General features: G+C 31.5%; 1 protein-coding gene across 2 annotated transcripts in view; it reads right to left on the bottom strand.

Moving 5' to 3' along the window:
• The window catches only part of LOC148282601 (23 kDa integral membrane protein-like), a 43266-nt gene that overhangs the window by 15423 nt on the left and 9103 nt on the right, over positions 1–18740 (bottom strand). For both annotated transcript variants that reach the window (XM_088224857.1, XM_088224856.1), the window contains exon 2: positions 3161–3349. In XM_088224857.1, coding sequence (XP_088080983.1) covers positions 3161–3349 — 189 coding nt within the window. The remainder of the gene's footprint in view (positions 1–3160; positions 3350–18740) is intronic.

Genomic DNA, 18740 nt, shown 5'->3' with positions numbered 1-18740 from the left:
TTTATAAGATCCTATGAATTGGCCAATATGTTTATAATGGTTTGAGGCGTCAATTTTTTTTTCTTTCAAAAAAGTGTCCTAAAAGGAGTTAAGTATTTAAGTGTACTACATTGTTTAAATAAATTTACCTGGGCGTTAAATTAAAACTTTTTAGCTATGAGGAATTGAGTTTGTACAAAATATACACGTCTTTGGACTGTAAAATATGTATGTTTTTGTAATTAGTGCAGTCTGGGGTATTCAGCCGACCAAAACAAGTAGGGACCATGTTAGAACGATCCTGTAACATATAATGTATATGCTCGTATGCAGTATGTAGTTATGTACTAGGGCCACCCTACTTACATAAATAAAATTTACGAAATGTGAAACAAGTGCCTTCATATAGCACTGTATGTAATTAACAGGCACACCTGTGTGACAACGAAGCCCATTAGACTTAACCCGCTAAATAACCCTAATTCCTAGTTATGTTCCCTCCACTTACTATGATTAATACAAAATGTGAAAATAAAATTTGATTTGATTCTTATATTTCAACACACTTCAAAATGTGAAAAACGGTAACGTTTCAAAAAAAAAACTTTTAAAGGGGTATTTATTTTATCAAGAATATTTTTTAAAAATCCTAATCTTTGTGGACCTACGGGTTTTTTGGCAATCTAACCTAATGAGGATGATTTATGCCATCCATCTCTAAAAAAAGATGTTTAGTAGCGAGCTAAGTGGTGAGACTTCTAGAAGTTTACATCTTCTGTCTAGTTCTGAAATTTACCGATGAGGCGAAATCTATAAAGATGACAAGAAAGAATCTGAATTTAGTAGTAATAATCTTGTTATTATTATTATTGTGGATAACTTACATAACGCCATTTATGTAATATAATACCTAAAGGGCGCTTTACAAAGTGATTCTATAGATAAATAAATTTAATTGAAGCATTTAAATTTGTGATTTAATTTAAAAAAATATTTTGTTATCACATGCTACGGATTTATTCAAATGATTTAAAAAACAAGTGAATTTTAAGTTTTTTCCGAAACATCACTTCACTCTCACAGCTTCACACCTCTGTTGGGAGAGCATTCCATGCCATAGGGCCTGCGACCGCAAATGCGCGTTCGCCGAACTTAATGCGCTGTTGACGTAGAGGTATAATAACCTTTTCTCTCACCGCAGACGTAGCTGATCTAAGCGTAAAGCTAGGGTTTCCTAGGACAGCGGTGCCCGTATTTTAACGGCCGTAGTGAACGGTGATGCAGTGGACAGCCATCGTAAAAGTGATTAGAGAGTGGTTTCCTAGGAAAACGGTGTTAAATGGTGTTGATAACACCGTTTTCCTAGAAAACCACACTCTAGTCACCTCTACGACGGCTGTCCACTGCATCATCGTTCACTACGGCCGTTAAAATACGGGCACCGCTGTCCTAGGAAACCCTAGCTTTAGACGCCTGTCAGATAGTTCATCTAGAATGCATAGTTCCCTTAGATATTCCGGAGCAGAGTTGTGCAGTGATTTAAACATAAGCCAACAGAGTTTGTATTCTACCCTCTGTGGAAAACGTAGCCAGTGTAATTTCCGAAGTAATGGAGTGATATGACTGAACTTAGAGATCCCGAAAATAAGTCTCGCTGCAGCATTTAATACAGACTGTAGGAGAGTCATTTTGTTCATTGGTAGACCTGCATAGATACCATTACAATAATCGACTCTAGACACTACAAACGCATTTATTAGCATCATCCCCATCACCCTGCCCGCACCTTATAATGCACAATATACATACAGTTTTATCTTTTTCTTTGCGATTTAAAAAAAAATCTTTTCAACAGAAAAATAGTTGAGCATATACTCGTATATTATCAAATATGAATGCCAAATTTGGCTTTATTATACCTAGTTATCCAGCAAATATTATTTACTTATTTTATTACAATTTAAACATATTTTCAATAAATGTAACAAGACCATTTATTTATCGTATTACTGCACCTCATAAAATTGATTATATACCTGCGTAGGTAGGTTGATCGACAAGATATCTGCAGTTTGCAGCCATACTATAAAAAATACGTAACGTTTTGTTAAGATCTTAAACCTTCAAGATATTGCTAAATATGACAGAGTTTCCAAGTCACTGCACTGGCCAATGCCTAGAATTACTGGCCCATGGTAGTATTTTTAATTCTAATTTTCCGCATGATCAAACATCGCCAAGTACGGGCTAACCAAAACAAAAATACGATAGTGGGATTCTCATTATTTCCGACAATGGAAAATTCTAGATTACTAAACTGGTAAATAAAATGTCAGTAATATTAGTAAACATTACTGTTTTTGGAGTGCTCAAAATAAAAGCATAAGCAATGAAAACACAAAACGAAATCAAATAAATTCCAAAAAAACTTGGCACGGTAGGTATAGGTACTATAATATTTTCATAAAAGTAAAACTGAGGTGTTTTAAACAATAGACAAATTTATAAGAGATAGCGTTTAAATGTGAAATATAATGCATACGTGTTCATTAAAAATGTATTCATCACTCAACAGGCTCAAATGCTACAGATTGTATGTTTTTTTTTTAATGTACTCGTATTGGGTAATCATTACTGTTTTAGCTATAAATTCTCATACATTAAATAAAATTTCCCTATACAATTATCAGCATTTCCCGTTCCGCACCCAATGGTGCATAGAGCACTGCATTAGTAGATACACAAAATGCAGCGCATTTTTCCTCTGTTACACGAAGGGGCAGTGAAATATTGCAGTGAAAAACCTTTGAAATAAATATTTCACGTTGACCATGCCAGGATTCGAACCCGGTACCTCGTGCATGGTTGGCGAACAAAGACTGCGATGGTCCGGGGCGGATTTATCTCCACTCGATTTTCTTTTTCAGTTCCGAGTTCTGGTTCTATTTCACGCACAGAACTGTATTCTTTATCCCCTCGTACACGAAATGAACTATGCAACGTAATTTTTAATTGATTATTTATTTTGGGGACAATAAAGCGGAGTCTCTTTACCAATCGGTTTTAACAACTATAAATCGAAGAGTGCAATTACACTTAGGCGGTACGCCAGTGTTCTTGCTGATCTAGTGGAAAAATTTCTCTTAGTAAAAGGAAAAAATAAGAAAGAAGTTGGACTCACCGTGACGACCATGCAATGGCTCTCGCGTACAGCACCGCAGCATCCGAAGAAGGCGATGACGAAGATGATGCATCCAATGATGATGAAGAGTAGTGGAGGTGCTTCAATCTTACCCTCCAACAGCCTGGTAATGTCAGACACCTTCAACTTGAATGCCACCCCAATGCCAAGGATCGCCAATCCGCAAAGCTAAAATGAAAAAGAACAAATAAATTTGTATCAATTAAAAAAACTTTTCTCCATAAAACATAAGTTACACCGAACCTCTTTTTACGCGGGAGACGGGAGACACGTTCTACGCAGTACCGTGTAAAATCACAAATGAAAAAATAAAGTATACTAAAAAAAGAACAACGATGGATAGGTAATGACTACTTATTGTACCTTAATTAAAAATATATTAACCATGACGACCAAAAACACTTTGAAAAATTGTAAAATAGATTATTCACTATCACCCTTCCCTTGCGCGTGCGCATAGTAAGTAAAATACAGATGTAAGGGATTTCAAAAACGAACAGTAAAATAAAATTATGTATTACACATTGTTAAATTAATGTTAAAAAAATTTAATTTAATTTTTCTACCGCGCTATTTCGAAACAGAGTAAAAAGAGGTTCCAGTGTGCATTCATTCCGATCAAAAATAACAAAGAATTCGTGAAATAATTTATTTGTGAACTACTATATAATGCATTCAAAAATAACACATTCTTCGATTAAATCGTAACAACAACGCGTATGTTTTGTTAAAAATATAAAATAACCATAGATTAGTGTAAATTTCTTGCAATATATAACAGCAGACTCATGAAAAATTTTCCATTAAAAAAAATATATATTCGTGAAATAATCATGTTTTTTTGTTTGTTTTTTCACACAGTAATGTTCGTTCTGGTATCTGCTCTTAGTGGTAAATAGGGTATTGCATTGATATATATAATAATAACAACACGGAGCAATTTCACATATTAAATAATCCCTATCTATGTATGTGTCATATGTATAAGAAATTATTCATTGTTCATATTGAGAATATAATGGGTGTAACTGGAATTGGGATAAGGAATTCCAAATAATGAAATTATCTCAAAAATATAAATACATTGTTTTTATCATAATCTAATCTAGATACTATAATACACACTAGACAACCCACGTGCGGAACGCCTATAGCGATCGCACACTAGTGTAAAACCTTTCAGAAAGAAATTATTATACACACGGACACAGAAAAAAAAAGGAAAAAAACAATACGAGAGTTAAATTTTAATTTTCAGCAGCCCTATAAGTCATGAAGTAAATGACAAAAGTCTAGCAACATGAGCATAATTTTTTTTAATATAAAATTTTCTAAATTTTTAATAAAATAGTCATGCTTATACTTATTGAAATCGACGTAGAAAAAGTAGACTTACATAGCAAAGAGTCAGTAAATAGTTTTTTTGTAGACCACTAAAAATACTTCTGTTAACTTATGGGGTTTCTGAATATTACGATTCAGTTGTAGAAGATAATTTTTTTTTAAAATATACTACGTTAAACAATTGCAATAAGTGTATAAAAATTAAGTGGTAAGTGCGTTTTCCTACCATTCAAAGGGTTCGATTCCTGACAGGTTGACATTAAATATTTATTTAACAGAGTGTTTTTACACTAGAATATTTTACAGTTCCCAAACTGGCACCTGAAGAGTGAGACTCATCATCTTGCCTCCATGTACCTGATAAATTCTCAAGATACGGTGCAATTGGTGTACCAATGCAGTGCTCAAAGGGTAATGATGATAAACATTACATAAGATATGAAAATTTCTAATTAGTGATCTTGGTGGAGTTCCACACTGAAAAATTGCGTTTATTTTAACAAAAGAAAACTTTTTCGCTATTCTCCTTGTTACAAATGTTATTAGTACTTTTTCTCTCAACCCGGTATCGTTTGACCGGTAAATATAACAACCCCATATTGTATATCAGTGTTTTTCAAGCATTTTTTGTATATTATGCAAATAGATATTTGCAGATAAGAATGCGACGAAAAGTTCAGAAAACATTTATTTTCAATAAACATCCCGAAAAAGATAACCGTTATTTACACATTACAATTTACTTTATGATAATTTAACAAATACATAGAATACAACGTGTTGATATTCTCTGTACCTATTTATATTTTTAGTACCACTGACTAATTTGACAGTGACTTAAAAAAACTGTTTTTTTAAGTCACTGTCATAATAATTTGTTAGAAAAAATAAATTTTAAGATATTTTATTTTATTTATTTTATAAACATAAACGGCAAATCTGCCGTTTAAAAAAAAATAATAATATTAACATATTTGGCTTAATATTTTTTTTAAAACATGAATTACCTTATTATACCCAAGATTTATATAAAAAATAAATTAAACCAAAAATTATACAAGATTTATATTTTAAAAATTAACCTAATAATTATACAGCAAATTCAGTAGAAAGTTTAAATAATTAAACATTCTACAGTAAAACAACAAGAAAATCATAAGTACTGTTTCACACAGGTAGGTAAAGTGAACAAAAAACTGTAAATATATATATTATGAAATGCATGAATAAATAAATATAATTACCATTCACCATCTTTGAAAAAGTTCAAAAGGTTTGTTCTATAGGATATATTAAATTTTTAGTAAAAAAAAACTTAGTGCTACGTTAATTCAATTGGAGAGTACGTCTAGTAAATCAAGAAGAAAAAACTGATAATATAATTACACCTATTATATAAAAAAGCGCAATGCGAATACAACCTTCTTTGTTGTCTGTTATAAATTCAAACATCTTTTTTATTAAAGTAGAAAACGTTTGAAAAAATATTGTTTTAAGAGCAAAATGACTTAATAGATTAGTTCCACCAAAAGATATAAATTATTAGAATTTTTCGCATGTCTAATCAATGAAAAGAAGTATATAATCAATTCCGAATTTACTATACCGATTTAGATAGAAAAAAAACCTATATCTCTGTTTCCTGAATCCACCATTGATACTTTCTTTTATAGCTGTGATTGATATCGAACAACTTCTTGAAAAAACAAGGCCTTCCAATTTATATTTAGTATTTAGGTAGGTATATACAATGTACTAATAATTAATTCTCAAGAAAATCTGTAATTCAGACAGTCATGAAATATACAGGTCACACATGAAATATATTTTTTAATTTATTGTCACTCACCGCTCTTGAGGTGATTTTTCACAAAATCGGCCCAATGCAAATGAGGTAATTTGATGGCCAATTAAAAAAAAATCCTAAATCCAATTTTGTCAGTTTTAAGTTACGGACACTGCCGTTTAGATAATTTTGTGTATTATATAGTTGGCTATTGAATTTTTAATAAAAATATACATGTCAAACGTTAGGATTTGAATAATTATAACAAATTTGCAATTTCAATTTCAAAAAAGTCCTATGAGTCTGGCCTTTTTTTGTGTTTTGATTACCAAAAAATTATCAATTATATTACTGTGGCTAGCTCGTATCGCTATATTATTTCGGTGTCCACAATTAGAACGAAAATAAAGGAGCAATATGCTTGTATACCTAAAATTACACTTTAAAAGGTATCGAAGGCATCTCGTATTTTGAAATTGGGCATCTAATTATTATTACGGCGGAAAAATTAGAAGGATAAATTAATAATTGAGTTCATGGAGAATAAGCGGTAATTGGTTCAAGCTATGTAAATCAAGCGAATGTAGTGCTAGATTGAAAGAGATTTACTGCAGAGATCTGCGAGAGGAAAAAAAATACTTGAATCATAAACGGAATGACAGAAGGAAGGATAAGGCCTTCAGAAATTTTAGAACCAAAGTAAATTTATTGTCTCTTACACTACCCAGAACAGATGATGAAATGTTTTTTTTTGTGATATTTTTCTTAGTTCCTAAAAAAGCGTCCACTACGTTATAGATGTAAAATAACTATTTTGAACAAATAAATAATGGATGGTAAATTGTCATTAAGTGTGTAATATATAAGTTACAATATAATCGATGTACAATTTACGTATTGTAGTTTATTAAAACTAATTTTGAAACAGGGATGTGAAGTTCTGAGTAATCGTGGCTGAGCGATAAGATAAAAAAAAAAATTCCAACAGCTTAAAAGAAATCCATATAATCTTGTATCAACATTGAACACACCACTTGGGTTTTTGCGAGAGATAACGAAATGCAGTCCAATGACATCGAACACATTAAAAAATATGTTTTTTTCTGAAATTCATAAGAAAACCATTTGACTTAAAAAAGGCTACTGTAACAAACATTTGAAATATGCATGAGCTTTATAGTAAAGGTCGCGTTAAATTAAAAAATAATCGATTTATAAAAACTAAGGACACCTTTAACCCCCTGAAAATCTTATATCCTTCCTAGTTCCAAAATCGGTGCAAAATTATTTTCTCATAATATACGTCCACATATTTCTTAAATAAATTGATAATATACTCGTACATGCAGTGGTTTAAAAAGACAGATAAAAAAAATCGAATTCACATAGAAAATTATATTATTTTATTTTTTGGGAAAAAACAACAGTTTTTACATATAATTCATATAGAAGATAAGTGTTCATTGGAACTTACATTGTAAAAACAGTCTATAATCATTTTCCACGGCTATGTAAGTTTTTAATCAAGTGTACACATTATAATAACCAAGTAACTAAAATAATAAAATTGATTTAAAAAATTAAGAAATGTTAGTAATTCAGAAAATGCAAATAAAATATGTAAATATAATAAATAATAATAATAAAATAAATAAAAGTTTAAAAAATATATCTAATAAATTAAAAATAAAAATGCGATAACCTGTAAAGGAAGAAGAGGAAATAAGGAGTTATTCCGTATGGACTATAATTTTATTTGATAAATTTTTACACTTAATTTAATTTTTGAAAATTAAAATAAGATTAATTGAAAAATCACTATTTTACTTTATAAAAATCAACAGATAAGAATGTAAGAAATGGGAATGTTCAAGCATACACTAAATGGTTTAGTATGTAAAGTGAAACCACCTAATGACATGTCATGGGCCCAGAGAATTGGGCTGTAGTTCCTCGCTAATGTCGCGTTCCCCCGGGTTCAAACCCCGCTCTACCCCAAATATATTTACTGTAAAAAGTACCAAAATTTATTTTGATAAATCGAAGAGCCCAAATAACTTTTTTTTAAATTATTTTGAAAATCTTGGACCTGCTAAAATATCAATAAAATGTTGTTATTTATAATTTTGCTAAAACGTTAAGAAGGTTAATTTTATATTACCTGTATCGAATGAAACGTAAAGGCCGATAACCAATTGCGACATGATTTTAGAATCTATAGTAATAAATTTAATATAATTGCTGTCATTTGTAAAAGGTCGGACAAGTCTAGTATCCACGGCAAACACTGGTCCATCGCTGAGAAAGAAAACTTTCCCTTCCACAACACATCACTTTCCAATTATTATACAATGAGATTTAACTTTCACATTCTGTATCGGCAAAAAAACGGTGTTTATATCGACGCGCGGCGGCATATTTTATAACTACACTCGTATTAAGTATAAAGGCGCCTACAAAATGAATACAGTAAAATATGTAGATACATATCGCGGTCGTTCAATCACGCATCTATTTGGTATCAGAGTTGCATGAAATGAATTAGATATAATACAGACTACAGACAAACAAACTTGTTTGCAGAGTAAATTGAGAAGGGTGCTAGTCGTCCGCATCTGAAAAGTAACCTTATTTTCGGGAATTTTTTTGTGTTTCAATTTATTTTTAAACATTACAAAAAATGAAGAATGCATTTTTTTCACTTCAAATTATATTTTACGTAAACGAACCATTTTTTCTAATAAACTGTATGTTTTTCCAATATAAATATACTTAATTTATATTTAATTACAATAAATGTATATGAATGTTTAAGAAACACGCTAGAATCTCACAAGTTTTTGAAACCATTGATATAAATTTTTACATTTTTTAAATTAATATTTTCAAGTTGCAAAACAGTGTTATTTTTTTTTTAAAAACTAAGTATTTATTGATTCAAAATAATTATATACACGACGCCTAGCCGACGCGCAACGCCTTAATTTGTAGCATTTTTTTAAAACGTAATGGCTACAAATATATGTATATAATTTCAGAAAACCAATTTATAAGGGTAAAATGGTAATGCCATATACCCATGGTAAAACATTACATGTATCAAGTCCCTTATTAATATTTTCCTTTCATGTTTAATAAGCCAAGTCTATGTTTATGTGGTGGGGCCTGTCTGTGAACCAAGTAAACAATGTTTTATTTAAAAACGTTCGGTCACGCACATATAAGCGACGGTTTATTAAAGTTTTGAGTGGACTGTATTTGCAGCATACTTAATACAAGTATAATGTGTGTGCTTAGCACAAGAGTGTCAGCAGAGATTTTGTTCGTTTGTTGCCGAAACGAGAGCGAAATACAATAATTTTGATAGAATCATTAGATACGAGTATACGAACGAACTTGCGGAACGAAGACATGACATGCTGCTACTAAGATGAATTTATTTAAGAGTTCTCTGTCATGGATTTCTTATGTGCCATGAGGTGTTGAGTGGCACTCTGTAATCAGTAAAAAAGTCGCCCTCCAGTCGTCAATGAAAGCAGCGCAGCGTCGAAAATAGTATTTGTTTAACTTTTGAAGATAACAAGATGTCGCCAACTACACTCTTTGGGTTTACTGTACTTATAATTAATAATATTTTAGTTTGCATTTAATAATATATATATTGTCGTAGTCACGACGTACTCAGTTAGGAATCTAATTTCAATGTGTCCTCCTGGAACCAATGTATTGGGTTATAAAGTGTATTTTTACATTAAATGGAAAGGATAATAATAAGTTCAGTTGAGAAAGGTGCAATTTGGAGAAATCGCAAGATATATCTAAACAATATTTAACAATCAAAATTTAAGCTATTGTATCATTTTAATGAAAACTTCTCAGAGCTTAAAGATATGATCCTTTAACCGAGAGACACCTGCTCTTTTAGACATAAAATAGACATTTGAACAATATTGCGTAAATGCATCAAGACAGTGAATTATTAGCGTATCTAAGTAAATGACCACCAGAGGTGACCACCGGAAAAGATGTAATAAATAACTCTCGTGTAAAAGAAATAGGAATACTGTACGCATTGGTAAAAATGTAAATGGTCAAGATACAAAAGATGGCCCTCGTATTAAATATAATCAGGAATCGAGCTGGTTTTCGATAGAACAAAAGGCAAAGGGGTTTGAAACGAGGTTGGCACACAACAGATTAATTGATTTTAAATTTACGAAAATGGGAATATGTTTACTTTGTGAAAACACACTTCGGTTTTTTTTATGTAAAATTTTAAATAAAATAAGTATTATAATTTCCGTGGAACGACGAAAAAGAAACGTAAAAAACCACCTTCATGAAAAATTCGTTGAAAAATTATAATAATGGACATTCCTCGTATTCGTATTAGGTATAAGTGGCTTGAAATATTAGTCATAATTCATTGAATTTTTAAGGAATCGATATTATGAACAGAAAATGCGTTAAACAAAAGCATACAAATATGATTCATGGGCTGGAATGACAAAAAAGGACTCATGTAAAGAGTAACCTTGGATGCATAAACAGAAGCACGTGACGTCATGGAGGCCCTGGAGTCATAAAACTGGGTATTATTGTGCATGGGTTGTGTTGCGCAAAGTTTTAATTTCCCATTGTTATCCAAATAAACACAGACGGTCCTTTCATTTTTTATGCTGTACAATAACAATAACATAGATCAATGACAAAACAAATGCATGAGCATATAATAATTTGAAGATATTTGTAGCTTTGGAAAAAAGTTTTAGTTCTAAAAATAAATTACATCATAATTCCCTTTCCGCACCTCATAATGCATAGGGCACTGCATTGATACACCAATCGCAGAGTATTTTGTTTTTTTTAATGTTACATGAAGGATGAAGGTAAGATGATCAGTCTTACGTTTCAGGTGCCAGTTCAGGGGACTATGAAATATTTTAGTGAAAATCATCTTATTAAATTAATATTTCATGTCAACCATGTCGGGAACCGAAGCCGAGACCTCTTGCGTGGTAGGCAAACGCATTGGTCACTACACAACGAGACCGACCACACCAAAACAAAGTACATTGAAAATTACTATAAATTTATATATGAAACCCACAGTATTTTGTTATTATTATTATGGACTACGCGTATAGCAAATTAATGTAACAGGTAACTTCTTCACGTATTTTACCCTTACCTGCTCATAAATGAATAGCATTGATAATTAAGAAATTCAGCGGTAATTTTTTTTTATATATTTGTTAATAGAATGTTTTCGCAAGAAGCTGAAGCCATGTTTTCGTATCGAATTATCATCGCTACGATTTTTTAAAGTTTTTTAATGTTTTATTACTCCGCGCGTGACACCACCAGTTCTCTTCAGTGAGTCGTCCTGGTTAGTGAGTTAGCTTCGCGGAAACCGCAAAACTATCAAGAATTATTATTTTTTTCGTGCATTTTAGAGAAACTTGGCTGTATAATTGCTTTAATTTTACCGCATATAAGAAAACATTTTTTACATCCGATTTCCCGTAGCACTAAACATCCTCATCAGTTAACCAATTATGTCTGGTTAATTTGTTTCATGAACGTAATACAAGCAATGACGTCTTACGCTTCATATCGGAAAACTATAAATATTGTGGTTTGCAATACCAAAAAAAATACATAACCAACTCGTCCAAAATTCGGGAATCAAACATGGAACCTCGTACATGGAAGCCAAAAGAGCTAACCACGAGGCAAAAATAATATACATAAAAGAGTATATAAAAACCTTCTCTAATGGTCAGCGCGTTTGCCTACCATACAAGAGATCTCGGGTTCGATTCCCAACATGGTTGACATTAAATATTTATTAAACACGTTTATTGGTTTTTCTTATATTTTGCAAACATTTTGTGAGCTGCTTCGTGATTGGTTTGAAAATGGGGAATAGGCGACTATGTATATAACACGTAGAACTAAAAATAATACTTTTTGTTTAATAATGGAGGTTAAATAAAAATATATGCAAGTGTTTTATTTCAGTTCTCGAAACATTTCCCGTTGATGCAAAGCGTTAGTCAGTCCGTAGTCGTTCTGAGTGTGTCATCTACTCAACTACTCAACTATGACATCACCCCGCACTTCTGTGACCCTGAACAGCGAGTGAGCCGTGATCACTTATGCTGTGACTACTTATGAATATTTTTTTTATTGAATTAGCAGGCTAATAAAAATATTATAGCATGTCAAACGCTATTGCTAAATGTTTGAATATAGAGGCTATACTGACAGAGTGTATCAGTCTTTAATATTTTTATATATGGGTGCAAGATGTTGATTTAAAATTTTATAATGTGTCTAGAATAAAGATTACTCTTTCAAAGCTTTAAAAAAATAAAATTGTGGGAGAAATAATGCGTTGAAAGAATAAAAAAGCTTTAAATGCGATTATCTCGGAACTTGCTTTAATGACTTAATGCATTATGTCAGCAAAGCCTCGATATATTCCCGGCGGTTGGCCTGATTTTTAATTTTGTAATCGCACAATACGTAATTTTCCTACGGAAAATTTTATGTTATTTTGTCGCGAACCGGGATTTTGAGCGACTCGGATAAATCTGCTATTTACTAATTCTGTTTGCAAAACATATTTTTTTTTATTATTATTTTAATAGGTAGATTAGGTATTTCACAGTTATATAAACATGTGTAGTAATCTAGCTCGTATATCCTTTTACGTTATTGGGAATGGGGAGCTAGAATCCCAACCGCCTAGCGCTCTGTGACTGCAAGACGTTTTGAGATGTTTTTTACAACGCCTTTGATATTATTTTCACAAAAAATGGCGCTATATAAATTATCCTAAATAAATAAATGCAAAAATTTCACGTGTTCGAAAACGCATTTTAGATTTTTAGAATTAGCATTGATTGAGTTGAGTTACCCCCCTACTTACATTTCTGTATGGAACTGCATTTTGATTATAATAATCCAAATACTTTATTTGAAACTAAATAAAGTATTTATTCACTTTATTTATAATTATCAGACGATTTCGATCACGGCGAAACACGGCCACGGGCGAAAATTATAAATAAACATAGAATATTCGTAATTATTAAATGTAGAACTTCAATTAGCTTGTGCTATTTTTAATGATATTTAATTATGATTACAGAATGCTAATGCTAATTATTCCATTACTACTCGAGGCTGGAGGGAGAGAGGGCGTGGCAGTGGACTAACTAAACAAACTATCAATAATATTAAAATCTAAACATATCCTACGTACAAATTTCCTGTGTACACATATTTATATTATACAAAATAATGTTGATCTAAGTTCCAAGCCAACATACGGACGTAATGCGGAGGAAATCCACACGGAAACGTTTGTAAATATTTGAAAAATTAACATTTATTTCCTTCATAAAAACGGCTTCTATTCTAAAAAAAATATTTCTAATAATATTTTTTAGCTGTTTATTAAATACAAATCCCACTGCAAAATGCGCCGAAATTAAATGCGACGAAATAAACAAATTCATGGGTATATTTTGCCGTTTGAATGCAGTTTTGTTGTAAATTGATAGTAAGAGCACATTAATTATTTTAGTGACACAGCACAGTTCACTAAGGCTTATAAAAAATCCTATTTCAAGGTTGTGGTCCTGTGGCTAGTGTCTCGGACTCACAGATCAAAGGTCCGTGGTTCGGATCCCACTCTACCCCAACTTGATTCCCATTTTCTAATAGTGAGTTACTTACGACTCGTTGAAAATGGCCCTCAAAATAAAATATGTGGGTAAATCATAAGAACGCAAATATTTATTTTTAAAAAAAAGAAAAGTATTGTGCATTGTAAAAACGTTAATTATTTCATTTTTATTTTTTGTTGTATTTTATTTTTTAAATTGTGAACCTCTGACCTCTTAGCACGAGACATTTTGTATAATACCAAAAACATTTAATTTAATATGTACATTGAAACAATACCTACATACCTACATACATACATACAACAAACAACACCACCTATGTAGATTGAAACAATAAATTATGCATTTATGATTTTTCAGTCATAATTTACTGTGTTATTTTTTATATTTGCGCTAAAATAGTTTAAGTATTATGTATCGCATAGTATTATAATATAGTACAATGTATAAAACAACTATATAACTGTTTATATTTTTGTATTATTTCATAATTTTGTAATGGAACACTGTTATGTTTAAATGTATTTATGTTTATGAAAGGCATTTGTGCCGTGTACACTCATAAAAAACAAAAAAAATAGTGCCCCACGGGGAAGGAATCAAACCCGATGCGTAAGGCAAGCGTCTTAGTCATTATACAACGACCACGAACTACCAAAACATACCCATGTATTGCATAGTTAAAAGTAATTAGTAAAAATATGTTGATAGATAACGATGTATTATTAAACAATGATCTAAACTCGTTGATTCATTGTAATACACACTATATCATTTATTTATTTTTACAAAATTCTATAGACTTATAATTAACATTTTGAAATACTTTGATTTGAGTAACACGTTTTTATATTTTTGTAAAACTCCAACAAGATGCACATTAACACTACTTTTGTTTGTAAAATGGTTTTTTTTTCCTAATAAAATAATACGGAAGTCTAGGCATGCAGGTACATTTATGTATTCGTTCACAAATAATTGATTGTTTACTTATTTACATTTATTGAAACACATGTCCCAACTCCTTGGACCAAATTATTATGTTGAGTTGGGACGAATAATATACTACAATAATTATAGTACAAAAATAATGTACCAAAAACATAATCAAAAAATAACACAGCACATCAATAAAACAACCAACTCAAATCATTGAAAAATCATCAAGGAGCTTCCAACTCAAATCCCTACCCCCAAGGAAAATCCAAACTTCATAATATGAAGAGGCCGGATTAAGTGGGGTTTTTAAAACGATTTAATTTGTTCCAACATTTCATTAATTTACGATAGTAAAAATATTCAAATAAATGTAATTACGACATTATCATCGATAAATTATACAACATTCATATCGACGAGTCATCTAGAATTTTAAGCAGCAACATGACAACACGCAGAGCAATAAAGCATTGTTAAGACTAACTCTTCCCAAGCATAATAATAACGCAATTTGTGGATCTGGCAAAGCTACACACATATTCACGCGTTTGTACGTTTGCAATACGTGTGTAATGCCTCTGTCTATTACATACTTACTCTAAAGAAACAAGTTAAAAACTCGTAAAAGTAAAATGCTCTCGATGATAAACGAAGCATCTTATCGTATTTCACACGTAGTAATAAACTAAATGGAACATTGACTCGAAATTAGAAGAACAAAATTAATATTATGGAAGGTGAAAGTCGATAAATTAATTAAATGTGAAAATAATCGGTGTTTTATCACTAAAAAATATTTACGGGCTTCATTCGGCGGAACTAAAGGACGCGGGATTGACGTGGGAGGAGGCGAAAGTGCTGGCTAGCGATAGCGTCTGGTGATGTCTACATGCTCCAAGAGCGGATTTGGAAAAAGAAGAAGTGGAAAATATTTTTAATACGAAACTACGACAAATTTTACTGAACAAATAATGTACTGTGTACGGTTTATGTATTTTATTTGTTTTTTCTTCCTGTTCTACATTTTAGGATGCAGGATGTTACCATTCCAGTGGGCTACGGTACATTTACTTTTATAATGATGACGTTTCTACAGATATATTTTTTGTGATTGGTGATGAACATGCGTCAATCTAAATTATATGTTTCATACGAATTTATGATAGTTTATAACTATAACTCATTTCTACCGAAATGAGAGATGTTCTCATTACATTATTAGGCGTTCACTCGCGCAAAGTGATGTGATAACATCAGCTCGATGACATGACGCTGTAATGATGTCAGAAAGTTTAGTGCTGTTAACACAAAGCATAACAACACAGATAATCGTTACCGGAATCGGAAATTTCGTGAAAATCTACGAAGGTTAACCAGCCGAAAGTAGATAATATATACGCAGTACGGGGCTGTGGTCCCGTGCTGGTATTGTGGACTCATGGATCGCTCTACTACAACTTGATTCCCATTTTCAAGCACGGTTGTTTCCAACTAGTTGCTAGTAGCTCCAAAATTTAAATATTTATGTGAATCATTAGAATGTACATGTTCATATTTTTATTTTTAAAAAGATGCTGGGCAGTCATCACACGCAATCTGAAAGCTCTTGCTTAATAGTAGCATTGTGTTTATGTATTTTGATTATTTTCATACACCTACAGCCAAAACTGGATATACCTGGACATAAGAGAAACCTTAAAAGAAAGCTGGCTTAAGGTCCTGTCATTTTACCCCCGAAAACCTCTGTAAAAGAGAGCGGGGAAAACTCTGCGTAATGTAAATATAATATTTATAGATGAGTCGTTCTATCTGTACTGACCTCTATATAAGAGAGCCGAAATCATGACCTCTAAAAAAACGTCACTGCTTGTGCACGTACTGACAAGTTGACAATTTGTATGATGTATGTGATCTTTTTGCCTAATACATACATACGTCATGTATTTTCGTTTTTTTGTACCTCCTGTACATATGCACATAGTAGTACATACGTTATAGAAAGCTTGTTATGTTTGTAGGCCTCTGTAAATCTTTCATCTTCGATCACATAACCGAATGTCGCTCGCAACTACACTGGCTCAGTATCAGGCATAGAAGAAACATTCACATTCTATCACTTCTTCACAATATTTTAAATAATCCCACTTCGCCTGTTTATCTGAGAGAGCTCTTCCAACTTCTATCACAACACGGACTATCTCTTCGTTCTCGTAACGAGAGAACCCTTTTAATACCCTTTCATCGCTCTAATTGTCTTGCCTCCTCTTTCACAGTAATAGCTGCTCGATTGTAGAATAATCTACCCACTAATGTTAGAGACGCCCCTTCTTTATTTACATTTAAGTCAAGATTAAAATGCCACTGTCTAAATATTTAAGTTATTCCTTTATCCTTCTTCTTTTCTTCCCATCCCCTAACCTCTCTTCATAGTATAGGTTATTTATTTTTTTCATTTTATTTTGGTTAATCTTTATTTTTAATTTTATATAAAATCATAATATGTCCATGTACTTGTACTTGTAATTTTCTCAAACTGAACGGTTTGGGTAGGTAGGAAGAAATAGCCTTAAGGCAATATGCCCGCCCTTATATGTATATACATTGTACATGTATATAAAGTGTTAAATAAATAAAAGAAAGCATGGATATAAGAGAGACCTCTTTATTAGAGAAAAATGACCCATCTTCGAAAAAGAAACTCCCACCGTAAATTTCGTAAAGAAAACACGACCCACACAGGGCTCCTTCGTAATTCAACCTGTTGTAGTATATTTGCTTGATTTATTATTATTTAATAAATTAGGAAATAAAATAATGTAGGAAATTCTGTCCAGACCGGTTTCTACTGATTACTGGTCTATTTTTAGCCATACATTTCATATCGAAGTTAATTTCGCGGACATTCAGAATATAGATAAATACTAAACACGCCATGAATAAATTAACTAGATTTTATCTAGTAAGTTGCAAAATACATTATTAAAACCTTGCTAAATGAGGAAAAAGTTTACTGTTTGCAAACAACTTTATTTATCCTAACTTGACAAAAATATTGTGATTTAGATCAAATCTACGTGCTCATCGAGCCATGATTGCCAAAACACCTTAACCGATAAAAACAATATTTTATGGGATATAATATTATATTTATAGAATATAGTATTTATAGAATATAATATTGTCTTCTTAATTATTGAGGTATACAATTTGAAAACCAATAAACCAACCAACTGTCAATAAAATAAGAAACAAAATTTGGTACAACAAATATATTCATTAATAATGGAAAAGAAAAAATTTTTGCCTGTAAAATATTGTTTTTGTCAGTTACGATGTTTTGGCAATCACGGCTCGATATAATTTTTGGAAAAGAAAGTAATATTTTTAAACATTATTTTATATATTATACGTTCACATATTGGAATAAAAATGCCTACTTATAATTATTATTAGTTTTGTCTTGAGAATATTTTTCGAACCCTGTAAAACAAACTGCCAGTAAAATAGAAGAAATTAAGAGGTATCGGGTTCGATTCGCGACAAGGTTGACACGAAACATTTATTAAAAAGGTGTTATTTGTTAAAAAGGTGAAGCGTAAGACCGATCATCTTACCTTTACAAGATTCGCTGTGATAGCACCAATGCAGTGCCCTATGTACCATTTATTTGTTTATTTACATACATTAGTTTATTACACATTATTTGAGACATAAGTCCCAACTCCTTGGGATTAAACATATACACACACCTTCACAATTGATGCACAAAAATATAAAACTAACATGCAGA

This window comes from Micrasema longulum, unplaced genomic scaffold (assembly GCF_059751315.1).
Source record: "Micrasema longulum isolate JH-2025_06_02 unplaced genomic scaffold, ASM5975131v1 h1tg000311l, whole genome shotgun sequence".
NCBI classification, from domain to species: Eukaryota; Metazoa; Arthropoda; class Insecta; order Trichoptera; family Brachycentridae; genus Micrasema; species Micrasema longulum.
This window is presented reverse-complemented; position numbering and strand designations above follow the sequence as displayed.